The sequence below is a fragment of the Drosophila suzukii genome, chromosome 2R (genome assembly GCF_043229965.1).
Source record: "Drosophila suzukii chromosome 2R, CBGP_Dsuzu_IsoJpt1.0, whole genome shotgun sequence".
NCBI classification, from domain to species: Eukaryota; Metazoa; Arthropoda; class Insecta; order Diptera; family Drosophilidae; genus Drosophila; species Drosophila suzukii.
Genome location: NC_092081.1, coordinates 13,652,456 through 13,677,101, shown reverse-complemented (window position 1 = coordinate 13,677,101; position 24,646 = coordinate 13,652,456). Strand labels below are relative to the sequence as shown.

Genomic DNA, 24,646 nt, shown 5'->3' with positions numbered 1-24,646 from the left:
TTATTTGACCAAGTATCGACTTATTTTGTATTTGTCCAGGGGCCACATCCTTTCAACCTAAGCTGCTTGTATCAATAAAAATTCGATTATACTCACACAAGGGAGTCGGAAGCCGGGCCCTTGCAACGATTTATCATTGTGTTGACTTTATCGGCCAGGGCACACATAAAAAATGAAGAAAGCTGGGGTCTGGGTAAGTAAGTGCTCGACTTATAGTTGGGGTCCCATCCACACACACACACATCACGCATACGCCTAGTTGGGCTTGACAATATCAGCTTAGTCTGCCGGGACAGAATGCTACTTTCATTGCAGCTTTTTCATATTTTTATAAATATTTTAAGCAGCAGCCGGGGTGAAATCTACAGCCTTCAAGTAGCTTATCAGTCTCACATGTGAGCTTTATGTGTTTTCCTCTTTCGACTGGCCTTTAAGCGTATCAAGTATCAACTGCCAAACAAGTCAACAAATTGGCCAAATCTTTGTTGTTTTCATAAGCAGAAGAGGGCTTCCCAAAAAACTTGTCCGACATTTGACCAGTTAAGTAGAGTAGAGTCGACTCGGTTTGCTTTTGTATTCCCCCAACGTAATCGACTTTGATTCGATGTGCCCCATTTGCCGGCTATAGTTTTGCGGTGACTCTTTTGGCAGGACACTTGGAGTCAACCAGAGACAGTACGACTTAATTGCTTATGTAATTGTTGGCATTAAGTGATTTCTTGTTTATTTCACAGCTGGTTGCATTTGAATTTAATTGAAATTAGTTGGCGGCCACAGCGAGGAAAGGGTGAGAAAAGTATTAAGCTAGCATACTTTAGAGGGCAGCTGGCTATACCAAAATATAGTCAAATTTTCCTCTTAATAAGTCTCAAATTTTTTCATCCATTAGCCAAGTATTAAGAGCATTCACCTGTGACTTGCTAATTAAAAAGAAAATATCCTTAAGATGGCCTAAGCAAATAAAAAAGAAAAGAGCCGCTGTGTGGAAATTAAAAAGAAAAGTTTGAACATCAAAGAAAAACTTATAGAAAATTAAGTAGGAAGATTAAAAAACAGAAGCAAATATTAAAAGAAGCAGAGCAGAAATTAAAATGCATTTGTCAATGAGAAAAAGTTGGTAATTAAGCAAACACAAAACGGAATATTCAATAACTTTGGGCCAAAGAGGAGGAAAATACATATTTTCCTTGGAAGAAAGGACACCGATAATCGCGTCTTTCAAAGATTTTTTTCTACCCGTGATTTCTTTAATGAAACAAAGTCCTCAGAGGGGAGGGAATGAATCCCAAGTTGTGTAAAATCCCGTCATTAAATGTATACGGTTTATGAAACCATCCCAGAGACTGTACATTGGAGCGGAACCGAGGCAGTATTCCTCTAATCCAATAAGTCCGTGCAACTGACACCGCGACATTTCCATTTACAATTTTTAACCCTTTTTTTGGCGTTGGAGGGAATTACAAATCGAAAAAGAATCGCCTCGCTGGTCCTGGCCGAGAAATACTCGTTATCCTGGCCCAGAACAATAATAAAATCACAGGACAGCGAGCAAGACGCGGCGCACTTAATTAGAAAACGTTTAATGCCCCCAGTGATATCCTTGTGGCATTCGACTCCTTCGACCGGAAGCCATTTCGGGATTCATTGGCATTGGTATGCGGAAGATGCTTCCTCTCCATTTATTGTTGCAAAAAGAACTTTGGGAAAAGCTCACCAAAGACAATCTAATTTTCCAACTAATTTAGTTAGAGTGCTCAATAGTTGAATTATGTATTTGGCGCAGGCCATTGATTAGAAATAAAGTTTTCCCCAAGACTAGGGGCGATTCTGCTCGCTGGTAAAAATATCTTCGGTTGCAATCATATTTTTAATGAAATTAAGTAATAAACTTCTTCAAAGTTCGGACCAAAGACAGAGGTAAAAGTAAATGCCAAAGATACTTTCTGCTCAAATGAACGCAATTAAAAAGTTGAATGCAAATTGAACTTTTGCAGCGCAGGGGATACCTTAATACATTCAATCAGACTGAAACTTCAAACCAACATCCCGGAAAACCCAAACCCAGATCATATCTTAGAATCGGAACAGAACAAGCGTGTCAAACCGCAAAAACTGCGCCGCATGAATATATTAACGATATGACAAAAGCCGAGGGAAATACTGGATGGGGGATGCAGATACAGATACATTAAGTGGCAAGAGAGCAAGGAAAATTAAAAGGGTCACTTTACAAGGACTTACAATTCTGAACCAAAAAAGAAAAATGAAAAGACAAAAACAACACAATGGGAAATGAGATGAAAAGTATGGAAAATAAATTCATTTTTGAGACCAGCGAAGGGTGAGTGAAATCAGGATGTTTTTTGGGGTGGGAGTCGTCTGCTATGTTTGTTGATGATAAGGAGACTTTGCTTGTCTTTCGGTTTGCTCATTGGACACAGATTCTGGAAAGGTTTTCCCTGGCTTGGGGTGGCTGGGAAAATATTTACAAACATAATCGCTGAAAAATTAAGTTTTTGAAATTGCTTTTTTTCAGTTTATTACAGCATATTGCCTGAAATTTATCAATGGCAACGAGCTTAGTTGCAATGAAACCCCCCGGTTTTCGGATGGAGTATATATTTTAAGAAAATCTTTGAGGCAGAAAGGGCAGGAAACACAATTAAAAACCAAGACAAAACGTGATCGAAAGAGGTCAAACCCCAGAGCAAGATTAAGCTGTGAGCTTAGCATACTTAAGTGGTCACGGGCCAGAGCTCAAAAAAAAAATAGAAAAAGAAAATACGTTGCCCGGTTAAGCCCAGCAGTATCCCGAGAAGGGAAAAGGTCTCTAATTGAGTAAACGCGAGCGGAAAAAAGCAGGAATTAAAATCGGTAAAACGATAGATATAACGAAAAATACACACAATGAAAAAAGGGGAAAATGGAGTGGTGGCTAGGCAGCGGTTTGTTTTCCATTCCTAAGCTTATTTTCCAGAGAGGCTTTCGCCAAAGTGGCATAAGATGCATCAACAACGGGCCAAAAGGAATCAAAATACAAAAAGCAAAGGAATTAAAAATGTGAATGGTTGAGGAGAGCTGGAGGAAAACAAAGCAGGGAACATTAAAAATGTTGGCCAGCTTTCGGATCCTAATCCTTTTGGCAGTCGAGCTCATTATGCACGAACCCGGCCCGCTTTTAATGACCCAAATCCGGTCGAATTTCTGGCTGCCCCAAAAGCGGACAGCTCAAGCTTCCATTTTTTGATTAATTATGTGCCGAAAGTGAATGAGTTTCTAGCTCCCGGGTAATTCAGGTAATCTGTGCATTGTCTATTTTGACATTTGCCGGGGGGCCATTCATTTTTTTCCCAGGACCATGGCTCAAGGTGTGCCTCCCTTCGCTTCAAGCTAAATTTATCAAATGCGTAATGAGCGCACGTGAGCCGCATACCATATGCCAATTTTCACCCAGGACCCCCGATATTCCTTTCTTTTTTTTGGGGGTTTTTCGACCACTATTCGGAAGGTGGAGTCAGCCGTCGGTCTGTTAATTACAACTTAAATTGACAGCAAAAATTGGACTGGAAAATTGTGGGTTTTCCATGCGGTCGGCATATTAAGCGCTTACTTTGGCAGGAGTTGGGGAGCAGAGTAGCATAATTTCGCTGGCAGGAGTAGACAAATGAAGACTTAAGACCTACTTAAGGCCAAGAGCAGTCGGGCGTATAGCATTCAAAACTCCTAAGCTGCCCGAAAAGTATTCCGCAACAAAAGCGCCGTACAAAAAATCCGAGCAAAAAACAACAAATTAGCTAAGAAGACAGGGTAGGAGATGGGTGATTGGGTGGTGGGGGGATGGGCGGTTGGGCGGATGGAAAGGGTGAAGCATTTAACCCTAATTTGACACACACGCAACCTTGACGAACGGAGGGGAAGGGGGTTGGTGCCGCCAGTGGAAGGGAGTGCGGATGCTCCAGGGGGTGCGGCGTCATGCGGCAAGTCACAAATAAATACATTTACGCCTATCAAGGGTTACAATGAACACAATAAAAGGAGTTATAGGGGGTGGCATCGACGTTTTTATACCCTTTGTTGAATGGTTGCCCGAATTGGTTAGTTGAAATATCGAAATCAAAAAACGCTTCTGTTACTACACAGACAGAGATCTGACGTTCTCATGAAAATGTTCTTAAAAATAAAACGAAATTGTTTGAGTTGAAAATGTTCTCATTGTTCTTGAATCAAGCTGAGTTGGTTCTTAAAATCTGGTAAAACCAAAATTGTTCTCAAAACAAGAACGATATGTTATACATTTAGCAGGTCGTTCTTAAATCAAGTTAAATTTGTTCTCAAAAAGCAAATAATCTCAAAAGGTTATTAAAGTAAGAACGGAAAGGACTAAAAATTATCATAAAATTTGGAACATAAAAATCATGAAGTTTTCAATCATATCATAAGTACGTATTTGTATATTGCTTATGCTCAATTATTTATATTGTTAAGGTTATTTAAATATCAAACCTTAAATGTTAAGGTACAGTTGTCCAGATAATAACATTATGTTTTTAAAAAAAATATTTGTACTAGAAAACGCTTCATTTCGTGTTGTTGATCCTTAAGGTACTATAACATACCTTACCGATTTTCTTAAACTAGTTTCGATGAACATTACAACAAGCTTAGATTTTCTTATACTTTAATTTAATCACACAGTAAAATACCACAATATTTTCTTTCGAATTCCAAACAACACTTTCCAAATTCAAGGACATCAGTCGCAACCGAAACGTATGCTAACTGCCGTTAAATGCGAATTCAAGGAAGACAGCAATATCAATAAGCACACTCACACATGTGACGAAGGGGTAAACGCACACGGATGGATGACGGGCGATGGGGTGACGGGATGTAGCGACAGCGGAAACGGAAATCACAACAAAGTGCTGACATGTGCCGCGGTCGGCGGATGGGGAAGGCGAAGGCCTATGCGGTTGCCCACCCACATTCACACTCACATGCATGCCAACACATGTGTGTGGGTGTCAAGTTCCTTTTCACGCGCAAATTGAGTGCTTAAGCGGTTTAGTTGGCACGTCTCTTGGCCCACCCCCCTTTTACGCCACCGGAAGCGGAAACTCCGCATGGGAATGTATTCGAATTCGCATTCGCTGTGTTTGCTGTGGCGTCGGTAAGCCGTCGTGGCATTCATCTCCCAGTATTTCAGTTCTTGAGACTCCAAGTCAGTTGGAGAACTCCACTTTCCATATCCTGGCGATAAGCAAGTTTCGCATTTGCGTTTATAATTCATGCCCATTCACTGGGAGAACAAAAAATTATTATTTATTGTCAGCGCTTGCAGCTTCATCTTCCGCTTGTTTATGTGTGGGCTCTGCGATAAGAAAAGAGGCGGGGAAAATTGGAAATATCCAGAGGGGAGGGGCAGCACACATTTGCATACGTTTTGGCCGGAAATAAAATCGCAAAAGCGAACGCGTGCCAGCGACATAAAGAAAGCAGCTCGAATTGCGAGTTCTTTCACATTTGCCCATATATATATATATATGTAGCATACTTACAGGCGGACCGCAACAACAAAGATAAAGATGCTACATTGTGCGGGCTATGTTGCCTTCTCTCGTTTTCGCTGGCTCATTTCTTGTTATTTATGCTGAGCCCTAGTGGTATATGGAAATCCCCCATAAGAACCGCGGTCACATTTGCTCCTGGTTTCCGTTTTCCTTTGCATACGCCAAGATAGAAATAGAGCGAAAACGCGGGCTAGATGGCAGCTGGTGCTGGGAAAATGAAAAATAATAATAAAAATAATAATAAACATGCTTGGGCTGGCGTTTTATTGCCGCTCAATTGATATTATGAAATGATGCCTTTGATTTTTATTGCCCTACCAAAACATATGATGTTTCCTTTAAGGACATGCATATGTGTGTTCCTTCAAAGTCAGGTCTTGGGATTATTTTTAAGCTACTGCCACTGCCTACATATGTGGTCGCCGTAATTGCAATTTGAATTCAATTTAATGATGATGATGGGGAAAACTTTGGCATAGTGTGGCTTATCGTTTACGATCTAAAAATAAGAGGGAGCTTTCTGGGAAACCTGATACCCCAGGCCATAGAACATCTTTCTATCTCGGGGGGTGGATTGACACCGCTAGCAACCGCAGGCCTCCGATATCCATAAAATAATAATACCACAAATTGGCAACTGTTCAGTTCGAGCTGTTCGATTCGTTTCCTCATTTAAATTATTTGATGTTTTAGTTGATTTTTTTTCTTAAGCTGCGACTTAAGCTTTCTGAGACCTTATATTAGAGGCCAAAATATATATGAAAATGTTATTTTGCCTCCATTACAATATTGATTTTTCTCCACACTTCATAGCACCGAAAACATTCTGAATAGGAAACGAACGCCCTTTGTAAATGCCCATAATTACTCAACGGTTTCACTTTCATTTGCTGTCATTCATCCGAAGATTCGACTGTGAGTAGGCAATTTAGTGGCGAATCTTTAACTTTGATAGTAACTACATAAGAGAACTCGGATATATGTATATGTAAAGATACCTGCCAGCTAACTATTTTGACGGGTAATTGATGTCAGTGACACAGTCAAAATACGAAGCTAAAGAGCTCGAGTCCGAACCCGAATCCAAATCCGAATCCAAGTCGAAGCTAAAGCTAAGCTTTCTGAGTGGGATCGGCAAATGAAATATATGAGATATCTTCCTGAGATGAGTGAGCATATCGTGGAGCATCCACAACACGCTGCATTTAGATTAGTTTAGTTTAGTTCGTTTACGGTCTTGCCCGAATTGAGATCGTCTCAGCTACCGTCTGGGATAATACGAAAAACGCGATAGAAACAAAACACATCAAAATAGTAGTGCCTACTCGTGAGTTACGCAAGGGCAAATGAATTACAAGAATTAGCCCAAAGTGCCTAAAAAAAGAAGAAGAAAGTTCAAGGGACGAAGTTCTGGAAAAGTTGTTATTCAAATATTTATCAAGAACAGCACAATCAAGATAAAGTTCAAGTGATAAGCTGCGCATAAATTTAAATATACTAAGTGAATTGTGGGACACATAGGCTCTACATACGGACACACACATGGGGGTATACATTAAATAATAGAGCACACGTTGAGGGAATGCGAAGATTCTGTTATCAAGGGAGGGGGCGTGAATAAAAGCCCAATCGGGACTGACAACAATAAACGAAACGTCGCTCTCCATCTCTCTGACTAAACTAATTTGACACTCAAACAGAGATTGTGATAGTAACTATATCATATTGATCCAGTCCCTAATCCGAAACCAAAACAATGAGCGGGCAAAATTAGTGTTTGTTCGGGGGGGTACTGCGTATATGTGTTTTTCCGACTTCCATGGAAATCTCAGGCAATGACTCGGCTGAGATTTACGTGCTCATCAATGTGCAAACCCACCGAATCACTGGCGCTATAAGATAAGTCCCGACCGTTGCACATCTTCCGTCTGGAGCCGGCCTTATCACACACTTTTGCTGTCTATTTTATAATTTTAGTACCCGAACTCAACCCGCAAACAAATTGTAAATTTCGCTGGCGTCCACAGAAGCAGCATGAGCGGACATCAACGTGTCTCGAGAATCGTCCAAGATTAGCTTAATGGCTTGAGGGGAGTGATTACCCGGGCCAGAGATAATATTTTTATAAAATATTTGATACAAACTGTCGGAACGTCACTACTTTGTCTGGATCCGGCTGTCCGTCGATACAGTTAAGATCCGTGGCCACCGGACCACATGATGCCACTCGATCCGCGCCCGCCCACGCGCCTGGTTGTTTTGTAGAACCCGAGCTCCCCCTTAGAAAACCAGCTAATTGCCCGTGAAAGATCTGGCGAAAATTAAGAAATATTCTAAGAGACTGTAAAAGTGAATTCAAAGTGTGTGTGTGTGAGTTCGGTGCCCGAAAGCGGAAGAGACCAATGTGCCAAGTGAGATCGCAACGTATAACAAACACCAATTAGGATGGTGCAGAGCGAGCATCCCAACGGCTTGGGACCCGAGGAGCAGGATGTGGAGACTGGCAGCCCGGAATCCCGAGAAGAATCGGATGTTGAGTCCCGACTTCTAGACAATGGGAAGACCAACGACAAGGAAAAGGAGGCAGGAATTAATCTGGGTGGTGAGGCACCCACTCCGAAAGTACCCAAATCCAAAAAGAAGAAACAGAAATCCGAGCAGGATCGCCTGATGACCGCGGAAATTAACAGGCTGCTGGAGGAATCTCCGCTGGAGAAGAATGTCACTTGCGGCTTCTGGATTTTCAAGGGAAAGTTCTACCAACGGTGGGTTCAAGCTCTAAAACTTATATATTTAGATGAAATGAAAATTGGTTGATTGACAAATTCCATTATTATCATATTCTATGTGAATTTTATTAAGGGCTTTGATACTATTAAGATATTTTGACCATCTATAGATTAATGGCAATCGTTTTTTTAATGTATTTCTCTGTAGATTTGCCAATCAAACAGCATATGTTTTACTATACGGCATCGTGGGCTGCATATTTTCAATGACTTATGCCTACTTCAATGGCACGATCACCACAATAGAGAAGCGTTTTAAGATACCCTCGAAGAACACAGGTATTATCTCTGTGGGTAATGACATAAGTCAGACTTTAGTGTCTGCAGTTTTGGCGTACTACGCGGGAAAGGGTCATCGGCCGAGATGGATTGGGTTCGGTAAGATATATACAGGAAAACACTTTCTCAGAATGTAAAATAATATTTTCATTTGTTTATTAAGGTCTTCTCACCATTGTACTTTTCTGCGTTCTAACCACCGCACCACATTTCCTGTACGGACCCGGGGAAGATGCACTGGCTCTGACCTCGGAGTTTGGCGGAATGCCCGATGAAAATGCCACGATGGAGGCCATTGAGGAGCAGCGGTCCAAGACCCTTTGCCGTTTGAATGGCGGAGGAGCGGAGTGCGAAGTCGGCGAAGGAAACTTTGCACCCCAACTTCTGCTCTTTGTGGCTCAGTTCATATCCGGAATCGGAGGATCCCTGTACTACACCTTGGGAGTGTCCTACATGGACGACAACACTAAAAAGTCGAAGACTCCGGCATTGCTGAGTAAGTGGCACTTAACCAGATATAACCAACCGGAACCGTACAAAAATTATGATAGGGCAGGTTGTTAATCCCCCATATCTGAGCTGCCTTGAACCTCTGCGTGTGTGTTGAGATAAGTTAACATAATCGCAATGATCTTAACTGGGGGAGTGGCTAGTCGTTTATGCTGACTCATGGGTAATTTTCGCAATATTCGTATTCAAAAATTTGGGAACTACCAAAAATATGTAGAGCTACAGAAATAGCCAACCAAACATTACAGTTCCTGACATTGATGTACCTTTTACTAAATGGGTTTCTAGACTAAAAGTCAAACTTAAATTAAAACTTATAACTAAACATATTGTAGACTTGATGGCGATCAAGAGTATATAAGTAATAAGCAGAACATTTTAGTGAATATACATTTTTTACTTTAATATTTTTATTGTTTAAAATCAGATAAAATGTAGCTATCTCTTACAGACTTTAAGAAAATATTTTATTAGCTAGACAATCTAATAAAGCGTTTTTGTACTTTGTAATTTTAACTTAAGAGATATGCTTATCGCTGAAGAGATAACAATAAGTGCAGCAATTAATTGCATTAATGGGACCATATAAGCTGATATAATAACACGAGAATTTGTATATTCTTATATTTACTAGGTCTCTCGTACTTCCTGCGTATGCTGGGTCCTGCTATTGGATATGCCCTGGCATCCTTCTGCCTGCGACTCTACATCGCTCCGCAGATGCATCCGGTGATTAACAACAAGGATCCTCGCTGGCTGGGCGCCTGGTGGCTGGGCTGGTTGGTGATGGGCGGACTACTTTCCTTCTCCGGGGTTTTTCTGTCCATGTTCCCCAAAGACTTACCCAGAGCGGTGGCCCGCAGAAAGGTGGAGGAGAATCGGAGGCTGGAGAAAGAGCGCCTAGCGGCGAAGAGTACCGAGAAGGAGCGCCTTACCGCCGAATTGGACCAAAAGGCTCCCGTAGAGGCAAAAGCCTCCTTCCAGGACATGCTGAAGACCTTCCGGCGCCTGATCACCAACAAGACGTACATGTGCAACACACTCTCGAGCATTTTCTACCTGGTTGGCTACACGCCCTACTGGATTTTCACGCCCAAGTACATCGAAGTGCAGTACCGCCAATCAGCGGCCACTTCATCCATGGTAACCGGAACAGTGGCCCTCGCCTTCTCCGCTGTGGGAGTCCTGCTCTCCGGATTTATCATCTCCCGCTATAAGCCCAGGGCCCGCTATATGGCCGCTTGGAACGTAATCGTGGGCTTTCTCACGGTGGCCGGAATCCTGGCCTATGCTTTCATCGGCTGCCCGGGAAATGAGAGTTCCGTGATTGTCAACATTCACGATAGTTCCTTGGCGGGCAACAGCACCACCTGCAATTCGGCCTGCTCCTGCGATTATGTCCGGTATTCTCCAGTTTGTGGCGAAAACAAAATGACCTACATCTCCGCCTGCCACGCGGGTTGCAAAAGTCTGCACGTCAACTCTGAGGGAAAAAAGGTTAGAAATTGGTATCCAGAGAAAATACCCAGTTCGTGTTATATCTTTTGGAGAAGAAATTCCTTAACTTAAGTCTATACTTCTTAACTTTGGAAAAGGGGTACATAGGCAGTCTATCAATGGAATTAAACCAGCATTTGGCAACCTTCCATTAAGCGGGCATAGAGAATAGCTTTGCTCGATCTCTGCCGCAACACATACAGTGGTCAGCACATCGAAGAACTGCCCATTGTCATTTTCAATGTCATTGTTTTGCGTTCCGACCGCTGATTTAAGCCCATTCCAAGTCATTCCATTCCAAGTCATTCCATTCCAAGCCATTCCATTCCAAGCCAATCTTTAATTAATTGTATATGAGAGATACTTTCAAAACCAAGATTATTTTTGGGCTTAGATGTTGTATTAAAATTAATATTATCATTTCTATTCATTCATGCAGATCTTCTACGATTGCTCCTGCATTCCTGGCACCGAGAGTGGTAATACCACCGGTAATTTCAAGCGCCTTAACAGCCTCGACTTGAATAGCGATGACTTCAGCCAGGATACGTCGGTGCTCAGCCAACTGGAGGTAAGCTCATGCTCCAAATACCCCTAAAGATCATCAGCATTTAAGATCAACATTATTTTAAAGAGTCTAGCGAATGGTCAGGCAATGCCTGGAGCATGTCCCGTGAACTGCTGGACCCAGTTCGTGGCCTTTTTGGCCGTGATGTGCTGCCTGAAGTTCGTGGGAGCCAGTGGCAGGGCCTCTAACTTCCTGGTATCCGTACGTTGTGTTCCAGAAAAGGACAAGACAGCAGCCATGGGCTTCGGGATGACCCTTTGCTCGATGCTGGCCTTCATTCCCAGTCCGATATTCTTCGGTTGGGTCTTCGATAGGGTCTGCCTGGTATGGGGAAAGACCTGCACAAACAAGGGAAACTGCTGGCTCTACGATCCGCTTTCCATGAGGTGAGTCTTCTCATTAAGTACTCGAATATCAGTCTATAATAATACTTCTCACAGGTACTCACTGAACTTCACCGCAGCTGTCTTTATTGCCATAGGGGCCATTTTCGATCTGGGGGTTTGGTACTACGCCAAGGATCTGAAAATCTTCGACGAGGAAGTCAAGGAGTTGGAGATGAAGATTGTCCAGCACGAGGAAGAGGCCAACAACGAGAAGAATACAGAGATCTAGACCTAAGTTATTATTACTCCTAAGTGCTGTGTGATTGAGAGTTTTTGGTGCCTTGTCTTGTTAATATCCATGTGTGATTTCCCCCGTAGAGTCCAGTACCATAATAAACGGTATTGTAACAGTAAGGTCGTCTCACTGTATATACTCGTATGGTAATTGCTGACAATTAAAGACCAGATTCCGATTAGAAAGATAAATCTTAGAGGGATTTAGCTATAAAAACAAAGGTCGTTATCCGTTATCTCAAAGTTTCTAGTGTTTACCACAAGCGACGAGCCGATTACAGCTTGTGTCTGAGGCGAGGGTTTAGTGATTTGAAGTAGTTCGACAGAGGAGGATCGACATGGCCAGTGAAGAGATCGAAACCTCCAAGTTTCTGAAGGATAGAGAGGCTGGCATAAATGAATCTGAAAAGCGGGAAGATCCGATATCTTCGGATACCTTATGTGGTTTCTCAATATTCAAGGGACCCGCCTTACAGAGGTAGATCATTCCTTTCTGTTCTGATTTTTCCATAATGTTAGCCTGATCTGTAGATTTGCCACCGCGCATATGTTCGTGATAATGTACGGGATAGCTAGTTGCTTTCTGGCCATGGCCTTCACCTATTTCACTGGAACCATTTCACAGATGGAAAAGCGCTTCAATATACCCTCCAAGATATCGGGTCTCATAACGGTGGGTAATGATATAAGCACTGTTTTCTCGTCGGCCTTTTTGAGTTACTACGCGAGCCGAGGTCACCGCCCGCGTTGGGTGGCATTGGGTAAAATCTCTCAAGATGTGATTTGAAATATGGTTACCAAATCTCTTGCCCGTTTGTAGGTCTCCTCATCATAGCCCTTTTCTGCTTGCTCATGCTGACCCCGCACTTTTTCTACGGGCCCGGTGAAGAGGCCTTGAGACTGACAGAAGAGTACGAAATTGAGGAATCCTTCGCCAATTTCTCTGTAAATTCCACTGAGAAGAACGACTCACTTTGTCACAAGAAGGACTCCAATTGTGTAAAGGACGCAGGAGACTATACGCCTATCGTTCTATTTTTCATTGCTCAGTTTATCGGCGGCATCGGGTGCTCTCTCTTCTACGCACCGGGTCTCTCATACATGGATGACAATTCTGCGAGCTCCAAAACGCCGGCTATGCTAAGTATAGTTTGAAGTAAGTTTTCTAAAATCAATCCGTCATTGATTATTGGCTTATATCGAAGGTTGGTCCACCTTTCTGCGGATGCTGGGACCTGCTATGGGTTTCTCCATGGTCTCCTTGTGCCTGCGACTTTACATTGATCCCTTCAAGACGCCTCTAATTACCCCAAATGATCCCCGCTGGTTGGGTGCCTGGTGGTTGGGATGGTTTCTCCTAACTTTTATTCTGATAATCTCTGCATTCTTTGTGGCCCTGTTTCCCAAGGAGTTGCCAAGAGCCAAGGCCAGACGTCTAAAAGCAGTCGGCGAGGAGGATACCCCTTTGGCGGAGCGCTCCTTCCAGGACATGTTGGACTCCCTAAAACGACTGGCCGTCAACAAAGTGTATATCTACAACATGTTGGCCTCGATACTCTACTTCTTTGGCTACATGCCCTACTGGATATTCACGCCGAAGTATATAGAGATCCAGTACCGACAATCGGCATCGACTGCCAATATGGCCACGGGCACTTGGGCGCTGGGATTCTCCGCAGCAGGAGTTTTGATCTCTGGCTATGTGATCTCCAAGTACAAGCCAAGTGCCAGGGCAATGGCTGCCTGGAACTTTGTGGTGGACTACCTCACGGTGGCTGGAATCCTTTGCTATATATTGGTGGGATGCGACGAGAGTGATCGAGCCAATTCCATGTCCATTGTGCCGACTGGTGATAGCTGCAGTGCATCATGTGACTGTGAATACGTGTACCTCGCTCCGGTATGCAGTCCGGAAAACATGACCTTTATATCAGCCTGCCACGCGGGTTGCACTGAAAAGGGGCTGGATGAGCTGGGAAGGATTATCTACACTGGCTGTCGGTGCATGGGCAACTCCCTTAACCTGACCTCCTTCTCTAACGTAACATCTCTTGCCTCCCAGTCGCAGATCGCCTTAGATGGAGTCTGTCCGGTGGACTGCAACAAACAGTTCTTCATCTTCCTGGCCGTCATGTGTTTCCTGAAGTTCGTGGGGGCCACTGGGAGGTCGAGTAACCTGCTATTGGCCCTGCGTTGCGTTCCCTCGAAGGATAAGACCTTTTCCCTGGGCTTCGGCAGCATGGTATACTCCGTGCTCACCTTCATTCCCAGCCCCATTGTCTTTGGTTGGATGCTGGACAGCTATTGCCTAGTTTGGGGAAAGACCTGTACCTCCAAGGGTAACTGCTGGATATACGACACAAAGTCCTTGAGGTGAGTAGTCCTTCAATGGAGTAAATGAATATAAAAGCTACTTATCCTACAGGTATACCATGAACCTTGTGAGTGCCTCTCTGATTTTTCTGGGCAGCTTCTGGAATATTGGAGTTTGGTATCATGCGAAGGACATGAAAGTCTTCGATGAAGAGGAAACAGCACCACAGAACAATCCTATTGAAGCAATAGAACTAAAGGAAAAACCAAAAGAAATTGTTACCGATAAGAAATAAAAGCCCATATTAAGAAATTCAGAAGCTGATTGCTTTACTTTTTTATGCATATTTTTATCGGGGGATACGTGGTCCACTAATTTTGAAGAGATTGTGGCACAATTCAACAAGTTTCCGAAATAGATAAGGAAGCCCCGTCAATTAACTGTTCTTAAAATTTAATTTCCATGCATAGTATAGAAATGTCGCCTGTCTGATCCTCACTGTCTAATCTGACTGACTTGATAAGATCTTAAATCTGTTTACCCATGGGATGCAGTCGGCTATATGGTGGGGCGATCTGTGATAGATACAATCAGTGTATTCGAGCGGTTTGGAGATGAAAGTTGAAGTATGGCAGAGGACCGCAAAAAGGAAACTTTAGAGACAAGTGAAACCTTGCCTTTTATTGAAAAGCCATTTGTCATCTCGGAAAAGTTAAAGGACTCTGCTGAAGATGGAACGGGAAGAGGAGAGGAAAGTGAAGACACTTCTTGTGGATTTTGGATATTCAGGGGTCCCTTTATGCAAAGGTAACGTGAAACCACCTATATAAAAAGTCATCATCCTTAGGATATGTTCATTTCAGATTTGCTACTGAAAAGATGTATGTCATCCTTTATGGATTAGCTGGCTGTGTGATGACAATGACCTTCGCTTACTTCAACGCGACTATTACGACCTTGGAGAAACGCTATAAAATACCAACAAAAACATCTGGCATTATCTCGGTGGGAAATGATATCAGTACAATGCTAACAGCTGCCCTATTGGGCTATTATGCTGGAAACGGTCATAGACCCCGCTGGATGGGAATCGGTAGGTTAAAATCCGAGCACTGTTTGTTTTCCCAATGTATCATATAGTGTCCCGTTTAGGATTACTGACCATCGTGGCCTTTTGCCTGCTAACCAGTTCCCTGCATTTCCTTTACGGACCTGGCGAAGATGCCCTAAAGTTAACCAAGGAATTCGGGCAGGTTAACGAAACTTTGGCCAGGCAAGAGCGGGATAAGAAACTGTGCCAGACAAGTGCAGGAGGATGCATCCAGGAGGTGGGTCAGTGGGTTCCTCAGGTATTTCTCTTTGTGGCTCAGCTTATCTCGGGAGTGGGCCAGGCTCTTTTCTATACGCTGGGCATTGCCTACATGGACGACAATGCCACCAAGTCCAAGACACCAGCCATGTTGAGTAAGTATTGTATTGTAAAACTGGTTATATTTGGTTTATCCCAATTGGCTTATCCCAATACCAGGCATGTCTACGTTTTTGAGGATGCTGGGTCCAGCCATAGGTTATTCATTGGCTGCCCTCTGCCTGCGTTTGTACATTGAGCCCACCTTGGAGCCACTGATTGGGCGGGAGGATCCCCGCTGGATGGGCGCCTGGTGGCTGGGCTGGCTAGTCCTGGCTGCCATGATGCTGATCGCAGCCTTCCTGCTGTTTATGTTTCCCAGGGAGCTGCCCAGTTCGAGGAAGCGACGTCTTCAACTGAAGCAGTATGAACGCAGGCAGTCACTGCCCATCAAAGAGCGATCCTTCAGTGACATGATGAAAACTGTGAGGAGACTGTCGAAGAACAAGGTGTATGTGTACAACACCTCGGCTTCCATACTCTACTTCTTTGGATACATGGCCTATTGGATATTTACCCCTAAGTATATCGAAACGCAGTACAGACAATCGGCGGCTATGGCAACCATGGCAGCGGGAACAGTGGCTTTGGGATTCTCCGCAGCGGGAGTTCTTATCTCCGGATATGTGATATCTAAGTACAGACCTAGTGCAAGGTCTATGGCCTGCTGGAATGCCATTGTGGATTTTGTAACGGTGGCCGGAATCCTGTGCTATGTGGCCATCGGATGTGAGGGTAGTGACAGGCTAAACTCCCTGAGCACCTTGTCCACTGGGAATAGCTGTAGTGCATCCTGTCACTGCGACTATGTGCTCTATGCCCCGGTTTGCAGTCCGGATAACATCACCTACATCTCCGCCTGCCATGCGGGATGTACGGAAAGGACAAAGGATGCACTGGGAAGGACCATTTACACCGGTTGCCAGTGCATGGACTCCTCAAGTTTGTTCTCTGGCACTGAGGTAAGGAGATCCCAGTCTTATAGTACACATTTTAATAATAATTCCCTCATTTCAGTCCCAATTCGCTGTGGATGGAACCTGTCCAGTCGACTGCTTTAATGAGTTCCTAGTTTTTCTGGCTGTGATGTGTTTCCTGAAACTCGTGGGAGCATCTAGCAAATCAACTAACCTGCTCATCGCCCTGCGCTGCATGTCACCAGAGGATAAGACCTTCGCTCTGGGATTGGGTTCCATGGCGGCTTCCCTACTCGGCTTCATTCCCAGTCCCATTTTCTTCGGATGGCTGATAGATAACTATTGCTTGGTGTGGGGAAAGACCTGTTCCAACAAAGGAAACTGTTGGCTCTACGACACGAAGTCCTTGAGGTTGGCAATTATTAAGATTTCAACTTATTTATATTCATCTGACGGATTCCTTTTCTTTGCAGATACGCTTTGAACCTAACAGCCGCATCTTTTATATTTATGGGCGGCTTTCTAAATATATCGGTGTGGTACCACGCGAAGAATCTCAAGATATTTGATGAAGAGGACCAGCCGAAAGGCAACTCAAATAATAAGGAAGTCGAATTAAAAACAATGGATTCCAAATCCCAAGAGAAATAATATAATTTTATGTTTTAAGCCAAATAAACAAGCTATGACTGGATCTTCACATTTTGACTGCCTTTTTTTATTTCCAAATTGTTAGTCTTCCTGGTAAGATCCTTTCCGGACTGCAAAATGTCCGCTCCGGAGAATAGTTGTCGGCGCTGGATCCAAAAAAATTGGGTCGATGGTCCCTGTAGGAAGTGCTACGAGTCCTCCTGCGGCCCATGTATCGACTACAAGGTATCAGCACCTTCAGAGAGCGTAGTTGAACCGCAGGCGAATGTCATACAGGCCACCATCGAGCCGGACGGTCCTGTGCGGCAGGAGATCAACATCCGGGCGGAATGCAGTAAGGGTCGTCCGCTCCTGGAGTCCGACAAGGATAAGCTCAGGTGCTGCACCATGTGCGTGGCCCAAGAGCAGAATCTTCGCCCAAATCTCTGCTCGGCGGCGTGCAGGCCACTTCAAACATATTTGCATCTGAATGAGGTCAGTATTTCCAGATACTTTAGTTATTATCCAATGTTATTTATGAATAATACAAAAAATTAAATATTTTAAGATTTTGACTCACTTTGAACCCCTATTTCCCTCAGTGGACCAAGCGGCCCCTGCCCAAACCCACCTACAAACATTCGGTTATCCTAGACAATAACACCATGGTGGGTCGATGCTTTCCAATCAAATTCCAGCTGAAACGCATGAAGAACAAGTGCCTGGATTGCGGCAACGAGCTCTACTACCGGTATCCCATCACAAACAACAGCGACCTTTTGCTTATAAAGAACTGCTGTGAGGTGGAGGTATATCCGGCCAATAAAGTGGAAAATATGAACAATGTGAGGGTGACAAAGATATCCGGAGTCAAGAAGTTTGCCAACAGTCTGCTGAAGGAGCATTCCGAATGTCGACTGTTTACCCTGGCCAGCCAAGTCCCGAAAGTAGAGCCACCTATGGATCTGCTTGCCAGGAAAAGTACTCGAAAGAGCCGGAAGAGTACTAGGAAAAGTACCAGGAAAAGTACCAGGAAGAGTAGGAAGAGCAGTAATAAATAACATACAATATCAAAATCCCTGACTGGACAATATTAATTAAACAAACTACCCTGACAATAATACTTGCTCCTTAGTTATTTGAAAGCGTAATTAAAACTAAATATTATGTATAAATAAAGAAAAGCTGAAAGGAACATGAGTTCTAAATAAATTCGAGTCAAAATCAAACCCATTTTGGCACTCAAACTTGAGTAAAAGCTTAGCTCGAAATGGCTCAAACCCAAGATTGGTGGAGCTTCTCCACAACTTTTACTGAAAAGCTCCTTTCGCAAGCTTGCATCCCACAGTCCAAAAATCAGTTAAATTGAGTAGTTGTATATATCTAGTGTAAATTTAATTCAAATTCAGTCGCATAAGCATACATACATAGCGTAATCCTAGAATATAATTTATGATTCAGCTTACAACGTTAATCGAGAATCATGTGAGAATCGAAAGGAACGGGATCGGGGGACGGGGAGTATCTAGTTTCGTTAGAATTCAAGACTTCTTGCGTTCGATTGATGTGCTGCGGTTAGTTATGAGATACATTTTACGAATACTTGCTGCTGTTAACGCGGCTGCTGCTCAGCCCTGGGTTAATACGAGATTTAAAACTTAGGATCTAGCCGACGGACCGATCACTATACACGGTCTTTGATCTATAATTGCTTGACTTGCGGAGCTATAAATTTAGAATTGTTTCTGCATTTCGTCGGGTCGTTTGGGCTAGTTTTTGGAAAACTGTTGGAACACTTGGCCACTGAAATGCGTCTGGTTTGTCACTTGCTAGATTAATAGTTATAGTTATGGTATAGCTATCGCTATCGCTAGGTCTATAGCTATTATCGTTAACGTTCTGCGCAAGGCGTTGTATTGCAGTTACACCGATCATTTTGAGTGATTTCGAATGTCACAACTATAGTAATTATACTTCAAGTAGTCGACTCTATGCTCTAGGCTACGTATTCTAGTCTATATGCACTTGATTATTAGTTTAATTTAAAAATTAGCTACACGTCGTTGGGCCTACTGCTAGATGGATACATGTAAATATGTGTATAATTTAATTTAAATAAGCGTCTCTATACTGTCGTGTATCGTCGCGTACTTTCGGCCTGTCAACAGTCAATCAAATGTATTTGTGCTAAACGGGACAAGCTGTCTGTTCTGGTGGCCCTGGAAGCTTGTCGGTTGCCTATGCATTCACTGGAAAGAAGTCTTTCAGTAGGGTGGTGCGACGCTTTTCAGCGATGTCCATTTGATTCTCGAGATCACCCAGGTCCGTTGTCTCGGCGCGCTCAATCTTCCACGACAGGTTCTCGATCTCAGCCTCCAGTTGCGCCTGCAGGATAATAACATTATAATTGAGTGACTTTGCAAAACGTAAATAAACTCAGACTCACCTGCTGGTACTCGAAGAGATTCTTCCGCGATCCGGCCTCCATGTAGTAGGCGTACGGATAGGTGTACTGCAGCGTGTACCGACACTTGGCCAGCAGTGCCGCCGCGTTGAAGAGATACTGCCAGTCGATCCAGGTGCCACTGCCGTTCATCACCTTGGAGTTGATACGCTGGCGCAGTCGGTCGATAGTCTGCTGCTCGAGTTTCAAGGACTTGGAGTGGTTCTCCCAGCGCTCGTAGTAGTGCAGGTACTTTTTCAGCGCCTCGCGCGCCTGCACGTGCACCGACTCGTTGGCAATGTTGGGATTGTCCTTGTAGCGGGAGCACTCGTAGTACTCGGAGCCGTGCGTCTTCCAGTCGCCCAGGCACATCCAGCAGAAGTCGTGTTTGCAGTTGAAGCACTGCATGTGGTTGCAGCCGCCGTTCTTTTCGATGCAGATGTGACACTTGGGGCAGTCTTTGGTGTGGGCGCTGATGTAGTTGGCCGTCTCGCTGTCGTCGGCACACTTGGTCAGCCACTTCTTGATCACCTGGCAGTCGGTGGGCGCGTGGTAGTCCATGCCGCACCGGAAGCAGAAGCCCGTGTGGCAAGCTTTGCAAATGGCACGTTTGGCGGAGATCTCCGATGATTGCACAATGATCTGGCAGTTTGGCCCGGGACAAAAGCGCAGTTCCGGGTGCGCCTTGACATAGTCCTTGAACGCAAACTGTTGGTACTTGTCCCGCATCACAGGACGTGTGACGAGCGTCAGCACCAGGTCCTCGGGCACACGCACATTGCACATCTGGGCCATGCAGCCGATTTGCGTGGAGATTCCCTGGAAGATCTGCGTTTCAAAGTAAATGGTCCAACAGTCCTTGCAGAAGGAGTGGCCGCAGGCCAGGCTGTAGAACTTGTCCCCCAGCTGAGAGCTAGCGCAAACGGGGCACATCTGGCTGCGGTACTGTGGCACCGTTGATGCCGTCGTCTTGTATCCACAGCTCCCCAGTCGCAGCAGTTGGGCGCTGGCCGCCGCCGCCGCTGCACTTGTGGAAGCGGTATCCGCCACTGCAATCGTCGGCGGCTTGATGCGCGCTGTCACCAGCAGCGCATTCGCGTCCTGGCGGTACTTCTCCACAACGGCCACATTGTTCCACTGGTGCTCCAGCAGCAGCACCTTGGCCAGCGAGGGCGTGATCTGCAGGATGGTGTTTAGCTTCTCCACGCGCTCGTTCAGCAGCTTTTCGATGTCCTCCACGGTGAGACAGTCGAACTCGAAGTACTCGGGGTCGGCCCGCTTCGGATCCAGGCGCTCCACATCGCAGTCCTCGCCTGGAAGTAGAAAGGATAAGATGAGTTACAAATTGTTCAATCAGTCAATCTTTAAAGTTACAAAATATTCTTCTTAATAACCTATAACATAACTAACTATGAAAATATTTGTACCTATAAAGAAATCCAGAACTTTTTGGTATAAATATTTATAGTAGAAACTACCATTTTATTCAGTTATTAGCAATATGTAGATAACTTTTAAACATATGTGGGTCTAGATTTGTTTACACAATGATTGTAATTATACCCGTTACTCGTAGAGTAAAAGGGTATACTAGATTCGTCGGAAAGTATGTAACAGGCAGAAGGAAGCGTTTCCGACCCCATAAAGTATATATATTCTTGATCAGGATCACTAGCCGAGTCGATCTAGCCATGTCCGTCTGTCCGTCTGTCCGTCTGTCCGTCTGTCCGTCTGACCGTCTGTCCGTCTGTCCGTCTGTCCGTCTGTCTGTCCGTCCGGATGAACGCTGAGATCTCGGAAACTATGAGAGCTAGGCTATTGAGATTTGGCGTACAGATTCCTGAGCTTCTTACGCAGCGCAAGTTTGTTTCAGTAGACTGCCACGCCCACTCTAACGCCCACAAACCGCCCAAAACTGTAACTCCTACAGTTTTTATGCTAGATAGAAAATTTTAACTGAAATGTATTTTTCTCATCAAAACCTATCGATTGACCTAAAAAAAAGTTTGCCACGCCCACTTAAACGCCCACAAACCGCGAAAACCTGTGACGCCCACAATTTGCATGCTAGATAAATAATTTTAACTGAAATGTATTGGTGTCGTCAATACCTATCGATTGATCCAAAAATAATTCTGCCACGCCCACTCTAACGCCCATAACGCTTAAATCTGTCTACCGCCGGTAGGTGGCGCATTTTAATTTCGCTTTGCTGCTTGCATATCTCCATTTCCCTTTGAGTAACGGGTATCTGATAGTCGAGGTACTCGACTATAGCGTTCTTCCTTGTTTTAACTACATTTCCTCATTCATTACTGAAACCAAAATGCAACACAACAAGGGTTGATTTGTAACGAACTTTGAGTTGCTGTTGGAGTGTCATACAATCGGATACCTTTAATCCCTTATTGTATGTAACTGGTTACATAAGTTCTGGAAGACTAGTTTTGTTGGGAAAGGAGTAAAACGGTCCTACCATAACCCGCTCATAGCCAGACACTTTAAAGATTCAGGAATATTTATAGCCAGTAAGGCTTAGTAGGATCATAAAAGCTTACTATCCTTGTAAATGTCAATCATGCTAGCATTTTGTTAGCCATGGCTTAGTCACGAGAATAAGCCGCTCGACAAGGCTGCCATACAAATGCTCGATGTTACGACGTTACGGGTATCTGATTGAAGGTTGTGTTACGAGGCGTCTTGGCCAGGTCGGAACAATAAGGGACAGGTCAAGAAGCGGAGACCGAGTTGACGGAAGAGCGGGCACAAAACAAAATGCAACTGCGTACTTGGGCACGCACCTGAGATGGTGGTGGTGTGTGTGTGCACTGGTGTGGGTTGTGGAGCTACGAAGAGCGTGAGCAGAGTGGCGGCCAATAATGAAGCCCAGCCACAAAACACAAACCTCGCAATCAGTCTCAACTCGCAACTACGAATTGTACTTGCCCAGGCACTGAGAGAAACTATAGGTAGATTAAAATTCGTATCTTGAATTAAAAAACCAATCAGAAATGAAATGGTTTACAATTCTTATTATTTCCTAAGTACATACAAATAAAATAACTAATTTTTAACTATTACTTCAGAAAAAAAAGTTTAAAATGGAGATAGAATAAAGAAATTTAGCCTTATGCTGGGTTTACTAATGGTAATTTATAATTCATGTAAGGCAAGGATAACAATCTATATTATTTAAAGAAATTATTATCACTTGAAATACCTTTAAAATCTAATAAATCTTATTTATTGAAATATTTAAAAGCTCTATCCCTGAACGAACTCCCCTTTTTCTCTCTCTGTAGGTACGTGCGTGTGTGTTGGTTTCAAGTTCAATTCCATAATTTCAGCTTCATGGTCAGCGAAGAAAGGGCGGGGATCGAATGGGGGGCGTGGGGACTTGGGCTTGGTACTGAAACCCAAGGCGAATGTCAAGTGCTGAATGCAAATTCTCGGTTCTTATGGGCCTACCAAAAAGGTGAATAACCAAACCAACCCAAGCACCTTGTGTGTGTGTGTGTGTGCTTGTACTTCCTCACAGATACACTCGTACCCCTATTTAGACCCAGTTAAATCGATGGCTGATTGTTGTCAGGAGGAAACCCTTTAATATGGCCACATTATCATTATCTTACCCGTGTTGTAGTAATCGTAGTCGTCGTCGTACTCCCCATCGTTGTCAGATTCCATATCCATTTCGACATCAGAGTCCATCCTGGGCGAAATACGATTGGGATTTGGAAAATGGATTCGGGATGTTTGATTGGAAACTCGAAATTCTGGCGAGGACACTCGGTTTGCCTTAGTGTGTGTGTGTGTTTGTGTGCAGGGTGTCTCTCTGACTCTTTTGTAACAGTTGTTGTAAAGGGCGCTGGTGGTTGCTGTTGTTGTTTTTCCAGGCGGTGGATGAAGGAGGAGGGGGTGGGGGGAATGGATGGTGGATTGTGGATAGTGGCCGATTTAGTGCGATGCAGTTCCCCCGATTCTCGTTGGGATTATGACCTCTGCGGGGTGGCAATTCGTCGGCGGGGAGCGGTCCCTTGTTTTATTTTCGTTTATCCACATGCATACACACACACGCGCTCCCTCTCGCTCGCTCTCACGCACACACACTCGCACAGCCGTTGCACTCAACTCAAGGTGTTTCTGTTTTGCCTGCAGTCTATTTTCATCTTTCGCTATTTTTAGACCCAATCTATGCACCACTGGCAATGCAGAAAATGCATAACACTCGCCAGTTGTCACTAACTTTTCGCTTTTCAAACGCGCACAGCTTTTGCAGAGAACATTTTGATTTGTTTCTTCTTTGTCTTTGTCTTTCTAGAGCTGGGCAACACTTGACGATGGTTTCGATATATCGAGCAGTTGCGGTTTCGATAGTTAACGATACGTTCTGTTGGAGTTTTTGAACGTTTTTTTCAAAGCCTGCATGTTATTAAAAAAATTTATTTATCGCCTTAACTACAAAGTTCGGTTAGGTTTAAAACGAACGTAAAATACTTACAAGAGTATTACTTTTCAAAAGTGGATTAGAGAAATAGGCTCTCCTAACTTCAGAGAACATCAAAACCCAAAAACAGTGTGCAAAAAATTAATTAAACTAAATTTTCACCAAATTGTATTTAAAAAATTTCAAAAAATTTTTACAAAATGGGATCACAGCAGGTGGATTTCGCCATAAGGTGAACGCCTGATAAGAAAACCTCCAACTACGAAACTGTTATCCATGACATCAACCAAAACAATTGCACCTTCCTAAGACAAGATCCAACATGGAATCACTATTGGACACTAATTTCTTGTATTACCATTTTCAAATAATTTGTTTAAATATAAGTTAGGACTCGGTATTTTCGACAGCAGTTTTCTTTCAAACATGGCTATTCTCCATTTTTCAATCTTGATAATTTGTTGCTTTAAATCATTTGTTGTTGCCAAGTGATTACATTGTAGACGTCATGTCCAACATTTGAAATATCGAGTTGTTAACTGAAAATGATGAATGAATGAATAATAAAAAGCTCTGCCAATTTTTTTTTCTTTAAAAACATATTTATGTAAGTTACTTATAAAAATTCTTAATACAATAGGATTACAATAAATT

The 24,646-nt window shown here is 43.7% G+C and overlaps 5 protein-coding genes across 6 annotated transcripts; 4 read left to right on the top strand and 1 right to left on the bottom strand.

The window, feature by feature from the left end:
* The first annotated feature begins 6,770 nt into the window (after positions 1–6,770).
* Oatp58Dc (Organic anion transporting polypeptide 58Dc) lies at positions 6,771–11,953 on the top strand. The gene is made up of 8 exons (XM_017074609.4): positions 6,771–6,897; positions 7,548–8,335; positions 8,508–8,737; positions 8,802–9,134; positions 9,783–10,645; positions 11,085–11,216; positions 11,280–11,599; positions 11,654–11,953. Exons 2-8 carry the CDS (start codon positions 8,016–8,018, stop codon positions 11,826–11,828), a joined length of 2,373 nt encoding a protein of 790 aa, XP_016930098.3. The 5' UTR covers positions 6,771–6,897; positions 7,548–8,015; the 3' UTR covers positions 11,829–11,953.
* A 177-nt stretch (positions 11,954–12,130) lies between these two features.
* On the top strand, positions 12,131–14,466 carry Oatp58Db (Organic anion transporting polypeptide 58Db). The gene is made up of 5 exons (XM_017074608.4): positions 12,131–12,311; positions 12,365–12,594; positions 12,654–12,977; positions 13,039–14,206; positions 14,259–14,466. The coding sequence occupies exons 1-5, from the start codon at positions 12,172–12,174 to the stop codon at positions 14,440–14,442; spliced, it is 2,046 nt and encodes a 681-aa protein (XP_016930097.3). The 5' UTR covers positions 12,131–12,171; the 3' UTR covers positions 14,443–14,466.
* Positions 14,467–14,731: 265 nt separating this feature from the next.
* Positions 14,732–17,172, top strand: Oatp58Da (Organic anion transporting polypeptide 58Da). Of its 2 annotated transcripts, none has more exons than XM_017075212.4 (6): positions 14,732–14,954; positions 15,011–15,240; positions 15,300–15,611; positions 15,676–16,517; positions 16,573–16,883; positions 16,946–17,172. In XM_017075212.4, exons 1-6 carry the CDS (start codon positions 14,776–14,778, stop codon positions 17,121–17,123), a joined length of 2,052 nt encoding a protein of 683 aa, XP_016930701.3. In that variant the 5' UTR covers positions 14,732–14,775; the 3' UTR covers positions 17,124–17,172. The 2 variants fall into 2 exon arrangements, with proteins under 2 accessions (XP_016930701.3, XP_065719297.2); XM_065863225.2 differs by having other exon boundaries at positions 15,288–15,611.
* Positions 17,168–18,297, top strand: LOC108010317 (uncharacterized). Its single transcript, XM_017075213.4, has 2 exons — positions 17,168–17,597; positions 17,705–18,297. Exons 1-2 carry the CDS (start codon positions 17,241–17,243, stop codon positions 18,161–18,163), a joined length of 816 nt encoding a protein of 271 aa, XP_016930702.3. The 5' UTR covers positions 17,168–17,240; the 3' UTR covers positions 18,164–18,297.
* A 170-nt stretch (positions 18,298–18,467) lies between these two features.
* ari-2 (E3 ubiquitin-protein ligase ari-2) lies at positions 18,468–23,872 on the bottom strand. The gene is made up of 3 exons (XM_017074851.4): positions 23,178–23,872; positions 19,549–20,858; positions 18,468–19,487 (listed from the first exon to the last, which is right to left on the bottom strand). The coding sequence occupies exons 1-3, from the start codon at positions 23,254–23,256 to the stop codon at positions 19,341–19,343; spliced, it is 1,536 nt and encodes a 511-aa protein (XP_016930340.2). The 5' UTR covers positions 23,257–23,872; the 3' UTR covers positions 18,468–19,340.
* Positions 23,873–24,646: the final 774 nt, after the last annotated feature.

Coding starts and splice junctions, on each gene's coding strand:
- Oatp58Dc (XM_017074609.4), top strand. CDS start 8,016: ATGGTGCAGAGCGAGCATCCCAACGGCTTGGGACCCGAGGAGCAGGAT. Junction 8,336..8,507: donor AAGGGAAAGTTCTACCAACG/GTGGGTTCAAGC, acceptor ATTTCTCTGTAG/ATTTGCCAATCAAACAGCAT. Junction 9,135..9,782: donor GAAGACTCCGGCATTGCTGA/GTAAGTGGCACT, acceptor TATATTTACTAG/GTCTCTCGTACTTCCTGCGT.
- Oatp58Db (XM_017074608.4), top strand. CDS start 12,172: ATGGCCAGTGAAGAGATCGAAACCTCCAAGTTTCTGAAGGATAGAGAG. Junction 12,978..13,038: donor CAAAACGCCGGCTATGCTAA/GTATAGTTTGAA, acceptor CTTATATCGAAG/GTTGGTCCACCTTTCTGCGG. Junction 14,207..14,258: donor TACGACACAAAGTCCTTGAG/GTGAGTAGTCCT, acceptor CTTATCCTACAG/GTATACCATGAACCTTGTGA.
- ari-2 (XM_017074851.4), bottom strand. CDS start 23,256: ATGGACTCTGATGTCGAAATGGATATGGAATCTGACAACGATGGGGAG. Junction 20,859..23,177: donor CTACGATTACTACAACACGG/GTAAGATAATGA, acceptor TTCTACTTCCAG/GCGAGGACTGCGATGTGGAG. Junction 19,488..19,548: donor ATCTCTTCGAGTACCAGCAG/GTGAGTCTGAGT, acceptor ATTATCCTGCAG/GCGCAACTGGAGGCTGAGAT.
- LOC108010317 (XM_017075213.4), top strand. CDS start 17,241: ATGTCCGCTCCGGAGAATAGTTGTCGGCGCTGGATCCAAAAAAATTGG. Junction 17,598..17,704: donor CATATTTGCATCTGAATGAG/GTCAGTATTTCC, acceptor TATTTCCCTCAG/TGGACCAAGCGGCCCCTGCC.
- Oatp58Da (XM_065863225.2), top strand. CDS start 14,776: ATGGCAGAGGACCGCAAAAAGGAAACTTTAGAGACAAGTGAAACCTTG. Junction 15,612..15,675: donor CAAGACACCAGCCATGTTGA/GTAAGTATTGTA, acceptor TCCCAATACCAG/GCATGTCTACGTTTTTGAGG. Junction 16,518..16,572: donor GTTTGTTCTCTGGCACTGAG/GTAAGGAGATCC, acceptor CCCTCATTTCAG/TCCCAATTCGCTGTGGATGG.